At 41.3% G+C, this 16,081-nt stretch overlaps 1 protein-coding gene across 1 annotated transcript; it reads right to left on the minus strand.

Annotated features, from left to right (window-relative positions):
• Positions 1-6,308: 6,308 nt before the first annotated feature.
• On the minus strand, positions 6,309-9,804 carry EEF1A1 (eukaryotic translation elongation factor 1 alpha 1). The gene is made up of 8 exons (XM_081294043.1): positions 9,695-9,804; positions 8,555-8,732; positions 8,143-8,322; positions 7,744-8,040; positions 7,505-7,655; positions 7,145-7,401; positions 6,822-7,056; positions 6,309-6,728 (listed from the first exon to the last, which is right to left on the minus strand). The coding sequence occupies exons 2-8, from the start codon at positions 8,696-8,698 to the stop codon at positions 6,604-6,606; spliced, it is 1,389 nt and encodes a 462-aa protein (XP_081150169.1). The 5' UTR covers positions 8,699-8,732; positions 9,695-9,804; the 3' UTR covers positions 6,309-6,603.
• Between the last annotated feature and the right edge of the window lie 6,277 nt (positions 9,805-16,081).

Raw genomic sequence — 16,081 nt, forward strand, 5'->3', positions numbered from 1 at the left:
CAACCCAGCAATCCCATTTCTAGGAATTCATGCAAGTAAAATGAAAATGTATGTTACACATAAACCTATAGCAGCTTTATTCATAATTGTCCCAAACCAAAAGAAAACCAGATGTCCCTCAGCTGAAAACAGACACACAAACTGACATACATCCATTAAAAAGGAACAGATTTCTGATATATGCAAAATGGATAAATCTTAAGTGTATCCTACTAAATGAAAGAAGCCAGTCTCAAAGCCTATATTACTTAGATGTCCAGTTTTAGGACATCCCTGTAAAACAATTACAAGGACAAAAAATATATCAGTGGTTACAAAGAGCTGATAATGGGGGGTTGACTACAAATGGATATAGGAATTTTGTAGTGGTGACATGATTTCTGTATTTTGTGGTTAACTGTATTCATTTATGAGAATTTACAGAACTATATATTTTTATTATTTTATTAATTTATTTATTTTGGTACCAAGGATTGAACCCAAGGATGTTTAACCAGAGTCACATCTTTACCCCTTTTTATATTTTGAGACAGGGTCTCCCTGGAATGCTGAGGCTGCCTTTAAATTTGGGATCCTCCTGCCTTACCCTTTCAAAGCACTGGGATTATAGGCATATATTGCCATGCCCAGTAGAACTACATATTTTTAAAGGATGAATTTTAGGCAGGTACAGTGGTGCATGCATGCCTGTAATATTACAGCTATTCAGGATACTAAGGCAAAAATATGGCAAGTTCAAGGCCTTCTTGGGCAATTTAGCAAGCTCTTATCTCAAAAAGGCACAGGCCTGTAATCTCAGAGTCTCGGAACACTGATGTAGGAGGATCGAGAGTTCAAATCCAGCCTCTGCAGAAGTGAGGTGCTAAGACCCTGTCTCTAAATAAAATACAAAATAGGGCTGGGAATATGGCTTAGTGGTCAAGTGCCCCTGAGTTCAATCCCTGGTTCCCTCCCCCAAATAAATAAATAAATTTTTAAAAAGAAAAATGGCTGGGGATGTAGCTCATGGTAGAGAGCTTACATGCAAGGCCTTGCATTCAACTTCCAGTATAAAAAAAGAAATTCAGTACATAGAACTATCTTAATAAAAATTGGGGAAAATTTGAATCTCTTGCTTATTCAAATTTTTTAGTATTCTTTTGCATACTTAGGGACAGAATTACTACAACATTAAAATTCTTTGTTGTCATATCTCCCATAGAGACCACAAACTGAACTCTAAACACTTAACTATCCATGAAGTGCTAAAAACAGTCCAAAGTAGATGTCAGTTTTCCTTCTATTCATTTCATCTTGCTTATAACTAGTGGTAAACATTGGGTTAAAGCACAACTGCTTTTTAGGAAACAATAAAATATATATTGTTTCTCTGAGATTCCCATTTGATAAGAAGTTAACAAACAATTCAGTAGTCAGGTAGCAGTTTCCTAAAGTTAAATCATTTTCCACTTCTAAATTGGTACTCAGAGCAATATATTTGAGTTATACTTCAATTCTAGTTTGCAAGTCTCATGGAAATTCCCAGAGACTTGCAAATTATGGAAATAACTTTGATGCCACCTAAACAATGATAGGTAAAAGATCACATGGTTTTCGAAGTAAAAAGGGAATGGAACAGAGTTATGAAAAAAACAGATAAAATATTTCAGGAAGAAATTATTTCTGAGAACATCTCAAACTGGCATGAGACTTTTAGAACGAAGGTGTTTTGTTTTGGATGTGAGGTGTCCCCCAAAAGTTCACGTGAGACAATGGAAGAAGGTTCAGAGGAGAAATTATTGTGTTGTAAGAGTCTTAACCCAATCAGTGATTTAATCCCCCGATAGGGATTAACTGAGTGGTAACTGAAATGATAGGGTGTTGCCTGAGGAGGTGGGAATGGGGGTGTGGCTTTAGGTATATATTTGTATCTGATGAGTGGAGTCTCTGCTTTCTGATCATGATGTGAACTGCTTCCCTCTGCCACTCTTCTGCCATGTTGTTCTGCTTCACCTGAAGCCCTGAGGAATGGAGCCAGCCTTCTGTGGACTTAGACCTCTGAAACTGTGAGCCCTCAAACTTTTCCTCCTCTATAAAAATAAAGAAGAAGAAAACCTTCAGGAAAATAAAAGGCTGGGTGAGGGGTGTTATTCCTCCCTCTTCTCTGATATGAGAGCATCCTCTCTACTACCCATCATAGAAACTCATGCTGTTCACTCCCATCAGGATACTGGTTATAACTGCAGAATGCAAGTTTAATTCTCAGAGTGATTTATTTCTGCAGCTTTCCATGATGACAAAGGAACTAATACTACCAATCTAAAATATCTGGAAGGTCATCTTTTGACACACAGGTTGTTGGTTATGACCCTTGTTCTGAAGAGTTCCCCATTTCAAGAATTATAACTCTGGCCAGAAGCTTGCTTTGGCATCACCTCAGTGCTCAGTTCAGCAGAAAAGGTTACTAATGTAAATAATTTTATTTTGAAACTGAGTCTCATTCAGGCTGGCCTTAAACTCCTGGGTTCAATTGATCCTCCTGCATATCAGCAAGTGCCACCACACCCAGCTAATAATTTTAATGAAACTAAAACCAAAATATTTGTAATGTTCTCTAGGATTTTTACATACTGAAACCAGAATTAGGCAGATAGGCAAGAGTCAGATCCAGAGAATGGAGAAATTGAAATGTTAATTCCTTCAGAGGCCTTCCCTCACCCTTATCTAGATAACTTGCCCCTGCTCAAACCTGTTGCTAGGTCAACCTGTCCCAGGAATTGTTCCTCCCTTTTTTTTTTTTTTTTTTTTTAAAGAGAGAGGGGAGAGAGAGAGAATTTTTTTTTTTAATATTTATTTTTTTTAGTTCTCGGCGGACACAACATCTTTGTTGGTATGTGGTGCTGAGGATCGAACCCGGGCCGCATGCATGCCAGGTGAGCGAGCTACCGCTTGAGCCACATCCCCAGCCCCCTATAAAGTTATTAATTAAATGTGTCCTGGGCTGCTCCATCCAGCCCTTCCCCCCTCCATCTGCTTCTCATCTTTTGGCCATCCCTCCAAGCATCTTCTGGGCCTAGTCACATATGTATGCAGGAAGGAGAGAGATAAGGGGAAGAGAGCAGGAGAATAAAGGAAGCCTAACACCTATAAAAAGGCAGAAGAGCCTCGCTTCTTGGGATACCAGGATACCAGCTATGGCCCCCTTCTCCCTCCTGGGAGAAGTCTATGTTACCCCTTTTTAAATCAACACTGCTTTATATGCTTGGCTCAGCATGCCTCTCTAATTCTCTAATGTTATACTTTCAACATGTGAGGAGCAGAACTCATCACCAGTAATCAGCGGCATTGTACCATACAGAAAATCATTGAAAAAATCACAAACTCTTCACCATTTAAGCAGTCAGTTGCTTTTGTTGGGTAAAATCAGTGCCCAGATAATGTGCAAAATTGATATTTTTTGTGCTTGTGAAAAAGTTTTTGCCTCTATAATCTCAATGCCACAAACTTAGCCTCCTATTTTGACAACTGATCATCTTCGAGATGCTTTCCTACAACAAATGCTGTGGACAACTTACAATTTTTGTCATATAAAAGGAAAATTTAGGTATCAAATACTCAAAAACAACCTAAGGTGAGTTTAGCTGTGTGTGTGTGTGTGTGTCGCGCGCACACGTGCTAGGAATTGAACCCAGGAGTAATTTAGTACTGAGCTACATTCCTAGCCAAAAAAAAAAAAATTGAGACAGGGAATTTTTTTTTTAGTGGGGGGAGGGGGATCAGTAACCAGGGATTAAACCCAAGGGCACTTGATCCCCGAGCTACATCTGCAGCCCCTTTTTTAAATTTTTGAGACAGGGTCTCTAAGTTGCTTTAGGGCCTCACTAAATTGCTGAGGCTAGTTTTGAATTTGTAGTCCTCCTGCCTCAGCCTTCCAAGCCACTGGAATTATAGGCATATGGCAAACTTGATTTTAGTAATGTTCTAGAACTGTGGGGAACTTGAGTTTTTCAAGCTGCAAATAATCAGAATAAGGGACAAAACATTTTAGAATTACCACAGTGAAAGTAGTAATACTCCCTTAAAATCTTGTTTGAAACATTAAGATGTTAACAAGTCAGGAACAGTGGTGCACGCCTCTAATCCCAGCAACTAGGGAGGCTGAGGCAGGAGGATCATGAGTTCAAAGGCAGCCTCAGCAGATTAGCAAGGCACTTAACACCTCTAAATAAATTAAAAAGGGCTGGACAAAGGAAAAAAAAACAAACATTAAAAACCTCCTTCAGCACTACCAAACCCAGCCCCCTTCAGTGCTTTAAATTCTGACATAAGCTGTCAATGTTCTTTGCAGAAAGACTGGGCTGATGTTAATTCAGAACAAATTGTGTCCCGCAGAACAAGCAGAGTTCTTTGGTCATAATTGAGACCTGATGCACATATTTATAAGGCAGTATTAGTGTGGGAATAGTTTTTTTGAGTTCTGACCTGGCAAAACCCAAGTAATTTTGGATCTCCTACTATAGCAGAAGGATCAAGTTCAAGCCTGGGCAACTTTCCTGAAACTGTCTCAAACTTTTTTTTTTTTTTTTTTTTTTTTTTTGGTGCTGGGAATTGAATCAAACTTAAGGGTTGGTAGGGCATGTAGGAAAAAGTGGTAAAGCACACATAGAGCCATAGTACTGCCAAAAATAATAATTACATAAACAAAGGAGGTGTGCCTTAATGGCAATCCTTCCAAACCAGAACATCCTCACATTTCATGTTCTAAAATCATACCAAATTCTCTGGGGACAAATTTCAGTGAAGTTACTAAACAGCTGGTCAACCTAATTTTTGTCTATTCTCAAATATTTTAATGTAGAAAAAGTATGCTACTTTATCGCTAGCCAAAATTTCATTTACTGCTTTAAGCCAATTTATCAACTGCCAGTAGGTGGTGCTCAAACCAAGTAATTATCTTACACATTCACATAGAGGGTTTCAGAGGAAGTGAACCTCAGTATACAACTGGCTAAACCAAAGCTGACTGGTTTACTCTTCTCTCCTTCCTGTCTCTATGGTGGCAGATTTTCCAGGTGGCTGTCTTGGGGAGTGGAAGTCATCACTTGATGAATCTCATTTTATTGGTTGTCAATATTTATTGGTCAAACATCTAAACAGGCAAATCAAACTCTATGAAACTGAAGACAACTTTCAGTGTTCAAAGCCCATCCCACTGTACCAAGTTGACATTTTACTCACCTTCTAACTCGGGTTTATTCCCTTTCTACCAGACAAGTAGTAGGATGTTTATGGTCCCGGCACCTCAACAGGGTAATAATCCTTTTAACTGACCTAAGACAGTTTACCAGACACGAGTGTTTTGAATCAGAATTCAAAACCCACTCGCCATACATAGATGAGCCTTATAAAATTTATATCTTATGTAATCTTGTCCATCTTCCTTCCCAGGCTGTAACCAAAACTTTCTAGGAACTCGGGGGTAGGGATATTTAGCCCAAAGGTCGCCCAACATGTGCAGTAGCTTGGAGTTTACAATCCCAATTCATAATTTTGCAGTCCTGATATTACTTAGGGCCTCATATATGCCAAACTTATGTTCTACAACTAAGTATCCCCAGCCCAAGAATATCTTTTAGGAGATACTCTTCCATATTCAGGATTACTGTTAAAAAATTCTATGTACAGGTTTACAGTTAAAAGTTCATGGCAAGTGTTTCAACTATTCAAATGCTCACATTTACCAACTGATCAAATCTAGAAATTTAAATGAAGAGGCTTTTTTCCTACCTAACCATTTGCACGGCCAGTATTACCAATTACCCTGCCCAAGCCCGTTATCACCTTATTGAAGGAAGCTCACCCTACTCGATTTGTAACTGTGCCTCTTCGAACTGTTAGTCTCTGGCCTGTTACCCAACCTTGCTCCTTAGATAAAATTTCCTATTACTATTTAATAATCTTCATTTAACTACTCCAATGCTAACAAATGTAAATCACATTTCAATAGAAAACTTAAAAAGATTATCGATATATTATTCAGTATTAATGGAGCTACACAAAATTTCAGAAGTAACAGCCTTTAATATTACAGGATTTGGTCCTCTAACGTAAATTACAAAGTTATTTTTCTACCCTAACCAAGTGTTGTAATCAATACACCCCTCCCAGATATTCACTAGGTACTTGAAGATCCCTCCCAGTTTCCCTTAATTCCCAACCAGTAAACTTAATCATACTTATAAAGTTAACAGATTCTCAACACCACAAATAGGTTGAGGAACTCTTGCCTAACATTTGTATAAGTTCATGTTGACCAAAGAAGACACAGGTTTCTCATTAAACTTTGTTTTAATGGGTCTCAAAATTCTGTGACAGATTTTTGGTCAAGTTGTTTCCATTAAAAAGTACTGATTTTAAAAACTAATAACTTAAAACTGCCACACACACAAAAAAAACAAAATGGTCCACAAAACATTTTCCTTTCCTTCTGAAGGTTTTACGATGCATTGTTATCATTAACCAGTCTTTTACTATTAAACTTAAATGGCCAATTGAGACAAACAGTTCTGAGACTGTTCTTCCACCACTGATTAAGACTGGGGTGGCAGGTATTAGGGGTAATATTCATTTAGCCTTCTGAGCTTTCTGGGCAGACTTGGTGACCTTGCCAGCTCCAGCAGCCTTCTTGTCCACTGCTTTGATGACACCCACAGCAACCGTCTGCCTCATATCACGAACAGCAAAACGACCTATAAAAGAAATTTGGTATTACCATGAGAAACACAAAGGAGCAATTTGTGTTTTCTAATGCAATTTTTCTAATTGTACTTAGTCTTTCTTACCCAGAGGAGGATAGTCAGAGAAGCTCTCAACACACATGGGCTTTCCTGGAACCATGTCAACGATGGCAGCATCACCAGATTTCAAGAATTTAGGGCCATCTTCCAGCTTCTTACCAGAACGGCGATCAATCTTTTCTTTCAGCTCGGCAAACTTGCAAGCAATGTGAGCTGTGTGACAATCCAGTACAGGAGCATAGCCAGCACTGATTTGGCCTGGATGGTTCAGGATAATCACCTTGGGGAGAAGATAATGTAATTTAATGCATCTCAAAAGACTTCAGGCTCTAATCAGGATAGAAATGCCACATTTTTATCTTTGTTACCTGAGCAGTGAAACCAGCTGCTTCCATTGGTGGGTCATTTTTGCTGTCACCAGCAACATTGCCACGGCGTACATCTTTGACAGACACGTTCTTGACATTGAAGCCCACGTTGTCTCCAGGAAGAGCTTCACTCAGAGCTTCATGGTGCATTTCAACAGACTTTACTTCAGTTGTGACATTGACTGGAGCAAAGGTGACCACCATGCCAGGCTTGAGAACACCAGTCTCCACTCGGCCCACAGGGACAGTACCAATACCTAAAGTTACAGCATAGTATCAAATACATTCTGCCTAAAAAGGCAAAGGTATTTGTGCCTATCAGAAACTAAGGCTATGACATTATATTAACATCCAACTTACCACCAATTTTGTAGACATCCTGGAGGGGCAGACGCAAAGGCTTGTCAGTTGGACGAGTTGGTGGCAGGATGCAATCTAAAGCTTCAAGCAATGTGGTTCCACTGGCACTGCCATCTTTACGGGTGACTTTCCATCCCTTGAACCAAGGCATCTAAAGCACAAAATTGCCTATTAATGTTACTATCAACTTGCCACTAAGTTTTCTTTTAAAAAATGTCTTGGAAAAAAAAATCACTTACATTAGCACTTGGCTCCAACATGTTGTCACCATTCCAACCAGAAATTGGCACAAATGCTACTGTGTCAGGGTTGTAGCCAATTTTCTTAATGTAGGTGCTGACTTCCTTGACGATTTCCTCATATCTCTTCTGACTGTAGGGTGGCTCAGTGGAATCCATTTTGTTAACACCAACGATTAGTTGTTTCACACCCAGTGTGTAGGCCAGAAGGGCATGCTCACGGGTCTGCCCGTTCTTGGAGATACCAGCTTCAAACTCACCAACACCAGCAGCAACAATCAGGACAGCACAGTCAGCCTTTGGAAAAAAAAAACACATGTTAACAAAAAATTTGTCCACACAATCTAAGACCCCAGTTCTAGTTGTTTTTTAGTCATTTAGTTGTTTCATCCCACATACCTGAGATGTGCCTGTAATCATGTTTTTGATAAAGTCTCTGTGTCCTGGGGCATCAATGATAGTCACATAATACTTGCTGGTTTCAAATTTCCACAGGGAGATGTCAATGGTGATACCACGCTCACGTTCAGCTTTCAGTTTATCCAAGACCCAGGCATACTTGAAGGAGCCCTTTCCCATCTGTAATGATTTAGAAGAATTACATAGTTAGGAAAACCAACCAAGTTGAAATTCCATGCCCCCACTATTTTGCACAAATGGTTCCGTTTTACAATCTATAGCCTTTGTTGACTCTACACTGTCAGAACAGAGCTAAGCAATTAAGAACTTGAACAAAAAAAGAATTTTAACTCCACTTCTAAATCACTTCTAATAGTATTTTAACATTTTCCCTTCTTGCTATTATACTTGCCTCAGCAGCTTCCTTCTCAAATTTTTCAATGGTTCTTTTGTCGATCCCACCACATTTGTAGATCAGATGGCCAGTAGTGGTAGACTTGCCCGAATCTACGTGTCCAATGACAACGATGTTGATGTGAGTCTTTTCCTTTCCCATTTTGGCTTTGATTTAGCGGTGGTTTTCACAACACCTAAAATGATATTTAAGGATTAAAAACAGCACCTTTAAACTACTGTCCGAGAAGGTTGAGGGTAACCCTTGGTCCAAACTCAAAAGGGCAAATTCCAGGGCGAATTACATCCAGTGCCAGGCTGGCCTAACTCTTCAGTCTCCACCCACCAAGTGTGAGGAAACTCCATCGCGCAGAAGTCCCCTCCCCCAGCCGAAAGAAGCCGAGTTCCAAAGGCTGGGAGACAAAATAGAGGTGCCTGGACGGCGCCCGGTACGCCGCCGGGTCACAGGAAGCAGCGGCCAAGGAGGGAAAAGCCCTTTTCCTTTGTGTGGGTGACTCACCCGCCCGCTCTCCCGGGCGGCCGCGTCCTCCATTTTGAGCTCCCTGCAACAGGGCCGGAGCGGCCATCTTTCCGCGCACGCAACTGGTGCCGAGCGGGCCGGCCTCGCCGCCCAGGGTGGGGCGACCTGAGCCAGAGGCCGGGCACCCGGCCCGACCGGCCCGCTCCTCCGAGCCCACGACCGCCGCCTCGCAGGGCCCCGCCTCGCCTCCGCGAGGCCGGGCTGGACATGTGCGCCCGACGGGCGGGCCCCGCCACCGCCCCACGACCAAGAACCGGACGAGCCCGTGGAGACTCGGACCCACACAGGACCGGCAGGACAGTCTCGGCAGACAAAAAGGCCCCAACAACTCACGTGGAAACTTAAGCCCTAAAACTGGGCAGCTGGCGGGCGCTAAGGTGCGACCGCATTCGCACGCGGCGGCCCGGGCGCCCCAGCCAGGCCTCAACCCAAGCACGAGGCGAAGGGATTCTTGGAAAAAAAATCTCAAGACCTCGAATTCTCCCAACCCCCAAATAACCCGAAATTCGGGGTAAGAACCTCGTAAAGTGGCCCAGTAGTATGGCGGTAGAGAAAGCACGCGAGGGCCTCAGCCCACTCAAGGCGGCCAGGCCCGCGGAAGCCACACCCGGAGCTCACCTGTGTTCTGGCGGCAAACCCGTTGCGAAAAAGAACGTTCAGGGCGACTGCGGCACTTATATACCGTTCTCCCCCACCCTCGAGGAAAAGGGCGGAGTCAGCACACGACACCACTTTCCCAGCTTACCCCGCGCCACCTCCACTAGGCACCGGTTCAATTGCCATCCCCTCCCCCCACCACTTCTCGGGGACTGTGGGCGAGGTGCACTCAGCCCACTCACCGAACGCAGCTCCCCGCGCATGCTCCTCTCGATCCCGCTGATGCTGAGAGCCAGAGGCTGGGGGCGGGGACGAGGCGATCTCTCTCGCATCTAGGTTAATGGGAGTTTAACGACGGTCCCTGGGATTCCCTTACGCAGAGGCGAGTCCCCCTTTTGTATGAATTACTCTCCGCTTCAGTCGGCGGGTGGGGCAGAGAGGAGGCAGTCAGGGGGGGATGTCCAGAATCTTCCCTGTACCATTCCTGGCTTAACATCAAAGGTCATATGGAGATTGGGCTATCCCCCACCCAGCGTACTCAGCCTCGCCTTCTTGCTCGCCTGGGACAACCCTCTAGAGCCGCTTCCCCCGCGGGTAGCTCGGGGGTCCGGGACTGGCTCCTCCTCCGCCCCCCGCCTTCCGTGCTCCTGCTCCCTGGAGACGAGTACGAGGTCCCTGGACCCGAAGAACTTGGGGTGGAGGGCCAGGGTTGGGGGCTGCCTTCACGGCTCAGGAATCCTGGAGGGCTTTCAGCTCGGTGGCCCTGAGCGCAATCAGTCTGCTCCCTAACTGGCTTCTTGGTTTCTGCCATTCAAAACCAGCTGTTTTTATCGAAGCCTGTAATGTACTTCACCTCCCGGGGCACTCCTGATGTCCACTATTTCAGTTTAGAGTAGACTTTAATCCTACAATTAGCTTTACTTGTAAATCTAGTCTTGTTGCAATAAGAAGATCCTAAAAGAGAGAGAGAGTGTGTGTGTGTGTCTACTCCCGTGGTACATTTTTTAAAGTGTACAGTCATTTGATTGCAAACATGAGAAACTTTAAAGAATCAAATTCAGTCTTTCCACATGATCTCACGTACAGACTAAGATCTACAGCATCAGCAAATTTATCCACCCAGTATTCTGTTCTTAACACTTGCTGTGAAACCACTGCTTTTCAAAAATGACCTAGCCTATTAAGTTAATGCCTTTATTTTCTACTTTTCTATCCTATTGATTGTATCTGCATTTTAGCATTAAATATAGTATGAGATTGGATGAGATTTGGCCCTTGGGAATGTGTGTGTGTGTGTGTATGTGTGTATGTATGTGCGCGCCCACATATAAGTTATTTTGGTCATTGATTTTCTGTTTAAGACCTGCCCAAGCAGGCCCCCAACTCCTGGGCTCAAGTGATCCTTCTGTTTCACAGCTTCTCTAGTAGCTGGGACTAAACGTGGGCATCAGCTGTTCAGCTTTGGCATTTGCGAATGGCAAGCCCTGGGAAATATTTCTTTAAGAAAAGAAACACTTTTTGCTGCTGTTTTGTTTTCTGATGCTGGGGATTGAAAAAAGCATTTGTCTATTTGTTTTGAGGGTGGTGCTGAGGATTGAACCCAGGGCCTCCCTCACATATGCTAGGCAAGCATTCTACTGCTGAGCTAAAACAAAAAAAATTTTTTTTCTTTGTACTGGGAATTAAACCCAGAGGCTCTTTACTGATGAGCTCCAACACCGGTAGGTACTTTATTTTTCAAGATGAGATCTCTCTAAATTGCTGAGGCTGGCCTCCAATTTGCCATATTCCTGCTCAAGCCTCCCTTCCAAGTCACTGGGATTACAAGGATATGCCAATATGCCAGTCTAAAAAACGTTTATTAACTACTAGATATTTACATCTCTCAAGTTAGAAGTCACTCCTCAGCTTCATAAACCAACCTATTAATGAGTATTTGAAAAATTACTACACATCTAGTTCTAAATGAAGCACTGTGGAGTATGCACAATCCAGCTACTCAGGACGCTTGAGACTAGAAGATGGCAAATTCAAGGCCAGCTTGGAGAACTTAGCAAGACCATCTCAAATGAAAAGAAAAGTTGGGGAGGGGGAGTGGTTGTAGCTCTTTGGTAGACAGCTTGCCTAACATGCACAGGCCTTGGGTTCAGTCCCTAGTACCACAAAAATAAATAAACAAACAAACAAACAAATAAATAAAACAACTGGGAAGCAATTAAAGGTAAACTTATATAATGATTGTTTGTCTTTTACTTCATTGTAAAACATAGTTCTAAGGACTGGGGTTATAGCTCAGTTGGTGGAGTGTTTGCCTGGCATGTGTAAGGCCCTGGTTCAATTCTTAGCACCACATATAAATAAATAAATAAAATAAAGGCCCATTGACAACTAAAAAAAAAAATACATATACTTTAAAAAAAAAAGTTCTAGCTTTTAGTTACTCGTCACAATCCAACACTTTTATTTTTAAGTGAAAAAAAGTCTTCTGGATTAGCCTTCCTAAATCTTGTTTTACTACTCCTTATAGATACAACTTTCTAAAAAAAAAAAAAAAAAAAGATTTCTTTATTCCTTTTAAGAATTTTCTAGTTGTCTCATTTTCAGCTTTGATAATTTTAATCAAAAAATCTAGACCAACCAAAATTTTCCTAGAAATATAAATAATGAAATCTCTGTCCACAAAAGCCTTTTCTATAATGTTTTTATTACTAGCATCTCCTTTCACAAATTCTTTTGTCTCATCAAATTTTCCTAGCACTGTTAGCCAGTGATATACATGTGAAAAAAAAAATTTATCTTGATATCCTATCCCTGTTTGTTACCAACAAGGTAAGAAGTGCTAATGAAAATCAATCACATACAATAGAGCAATGCAAATACCTTGCTTTCTTATTTATTAGAAACATTCATTAATACCAATGATGGTGGGCCACACCTGTAATCCTAGTGACTCCAGAGGCTGAGACAGGAGGATTGCAAGTTTAAAGCCAGCCTCAGCAACTTAGTGAGGCCCTAAGCAGTTTAGTGAGACCCTGTCCTTAAATCAAAAATAAAAAGTGTTTGGAGATGTGGCTCAGTAGTGAAACACCCCTGGGGTTAATCCCTAGTACCAAAAGAAATAAACTCATTAGAAAAAGAAATATTCATTAATGATTTTTCTCCTTGGCATTAGACTTTCACAGTCACATATTAATAGATCACACTAATGTTAACTATACAGTTATTTCAGATTAAGATTAGAGTACTACACTAGATTTATTATTTTTCATTACTACTTTACAATGTATACCTCACATGGTTTTGGTTTATATGTTGTTAGAGATAATACTAAGGCACATATTTTAGCAGGAATGGTGAAATTTATTTTATTTTATTTATTTATTTACTGAACCAAGAATTGAACCCAGGGACACTTAACCATTGAGCCACATCCTCAATACTTTTTTAGGTGGACACAATATCTTTATTTTACATTTATGTGGTGCTGAGGATTGAACCCAATGCCTCATGCATGTTAGGCAAGCACTCTACCACTGAGCCACGACCCAGCCTGAGTACTTTTTATTTTTGTTTTTTGAGTTGCTTAGGGCCTCACCAAGTTGCTGAGACTGGTTTTCCACTTATAATCCTTCTGTCTCAGCCTCCCAAGCTGCTGGGATTATAGGCATGCACCACCGTGCCTGGTACAGGAATGGTAAATTTTTGAAAATGTAAAGAAATGGTCATTTTAAAGAAAGACTGGAAGTTGAATATTTGACAGTTGGACACAGGACCCAGAAAAACCATTAACATCTAAGAAAGAAATGAAAAGTCAAAAGATATTGGAAAAAGAGAAAAGATGATAATTTCAATTTAGAAAAATAAAAGTGGGAAAAGTAATCTCTGAACTATGCACAATTCATTGCAAATGTACTATTATATGATCCTAAAATTATAATAACTGTAGATGTGGGCTTTCACTTGAATTATTCTGTTTGAAAATATGGATCTACTATAGTTTAAACTGATATGTATATTCGGTGCTTTTTGGAATATTTTTGGGGGGAAGGGGTAACTGGGGATTTAACCCAGGGGTAATTTACCACTGAGCTACATCCCCCAGCCCTTTTTATTTTTTATTATGAAACCGAGTCTAACTTAGTTGCTTAGGGCCTGGCTAAATTGCTGAGGCATTTTGATCCTCCTGCCTCAGCCTCCCTAGTAGCTGGGATTACAGGGGCATGTTGGAATTCTTTAAGAGATGACTGCCAACAGTTTTCACAATTTATACAAACTACAGCTCCTGATCTGGGGATGTAGCTTGTCTACTGGAATACTTGCCTGGCTTGCCTTAACATGCCTAGCATGTGTGAGGCCCTGGGTCAATCCCCAATACTGCAAAAACAAAGAAAAATAAAACAAAGAACTAAAGCTCTGGATTCAAATGCAACCCAAAGTTTTTCCTACTACCTCAACCTTACTACTTTGGATGGTGAAAATAACCCAACAGAGTTAAGGAGATAACTTCTCAAAATGTAGGTAAATTTTCCCAAGCCCCTTAACTACATACAAAAGTATAGACTTTATAAATACCTTATAATTTTTTTAAAATATCCCCTAAAGAACAATAAAATTACAAGAGTCCTTGATTATATGTAAGTAACCTACTGCGCACCACCTCTGGGGGCTCTTAATGTTGACATTATGGCCAGGACTTTCCCTAGGGAAAGGAAGATCTCGATTCATATTATGCTTAAGAGCCTAACATTGACACATCGAGCTCAAATTATCTTGCATTTGTTCTCAGGGGCGAGCTCACACTGCTACCCTCGATCGAGACCTGGGGGGATTGAGCAGGATCGGAAGGCGGGTCCGTAGGTCAGCGCCCTGTGGCTCCGGGGACGCGGCGGGGCTGGCGGTCCTTCTGGGCGCCAGCTACCCGGGAGGCGCAGCCAGCCGAGTCAGCGCGCAAACACCTGTGCGCCTGGCGGGTTCCACGGAGAGCGATAGGTTCTGCCAGCTCAGATCGCCAAAGAGGAAGACCGCCCCTTGACACGCCCCCACCTTGAGGTCACTTGACTCCGTCCCAAAACTGCGGAAGAAAGGGCCCTGGAGGAGGCCATGGACTCCCCATAAGGTCCTGGCCTCTAAAAGACTGAAGCAAATATTGGACTTTTTTTCAGTCTCCAAACCCTCTGTCTTTATTATAACCGGAACAATTTTACAGCGATACAGTATGTTTTTTACTAATTTATTTTTTAAAGTCTTTTTTTTTTTAAGAGAGAGTGAGAGAGGAGAGAGAGTGAGAGAATTTTTAATATTTATTTTTTAGTTCTCGGCGGACACAACATCTTTGTTGGTATGTGGTGCTGAGGCTCGAACCCAGGCCGTACGCATGCCAGGCGAGCGCGCTACCGCTTGAGCCACATCCCCAGCCCTGTTTTTTACTAATTTAAATGTTAAAACAGTAACATTGTTGAGACTCACAAATATGTTTGGGGGTTATACTCTAAAGTCATTATTTTGCTTGATATTTTCTTTAAACTTCCTCATATCATTTAGAGTGTCAAACTTAAATTTTAACTAAGCATCAGTATGTGTTTTAAGAGAAAAAAAACAAGTTTTTTAGTTATTTTCATGATAAAAGGGTGAACAGTAATGATTCTTTGAGTTATATAATTGTGATTTGCCAAACATCTTTCAATATTGGCTCACCATTTTGCTATTGAGCGTAATTTAAAGCAGTTTTAAGTAATTTAAATTTTGCTGTGGCTTGCCACGTTTTCATCTTGCTTGTGCCAATTGAAAATTATTTTTAAAGGGTATTTTAGAATATGATTAAGCCAAGGAATTATTTGGACCGAGAAGCCAAATAAAATGGCACTTCTGATGGCAGACGCTGTCCTAATATTTATAGTATTTAATGTAATTCTACTACCCATATTTTATAGACGGAGAAGTTATATGCAGCAGTTTATGCACAAAAAGCAAAAACAGACACTCTTTTTTAAAGTTTTTCTTTTTCCTTTCCTTTTTTTTTTTTTTTTTTTTTTGGCATAAAATGGTAAAATGCAATGTACCACATTGCTTTTTTCACTTAATACATATTGGCAATCTTGTGAGTCTTTTAGAGCCTCACAAAGAATATGAACCCGGAAAATCTAACTGGAGAGCTAGTCCTCACCCTTCCCAACAGCTGTAGGTAGCCTGCTGTAATGAAAATAGGAATAGCGGGGCTGGGGATGTGGCTCAAGCGGTAGCGCGCTCGCCTGGCATGCGTGCGGCCCGGGTTCGATCCTCAACACCACATACAAAGATGTTGTGTCCGCCGAAAACTAAAAAAAATAAATATTAAGAAATTCTCTCTCTCTCTCTTAAAAAAAAAAAAAAAAGAAGAAGAGAAAATAGCAATGGCATAAGAGTTAGATA

The sequence above is a fragment of the Spermophilus citellus genome (genome assembly GCF_964194105.1).
Source record: "Spermophilus citellus genome assembly, chromosome: 5".
NCBI classification, from domain to species: domain Eukaryota; kingdom Metazoa; phylum Chordata; class Mammalia; order Rodentia; family Sciuridae; genus Spermophilus; species Spermophilus citellus.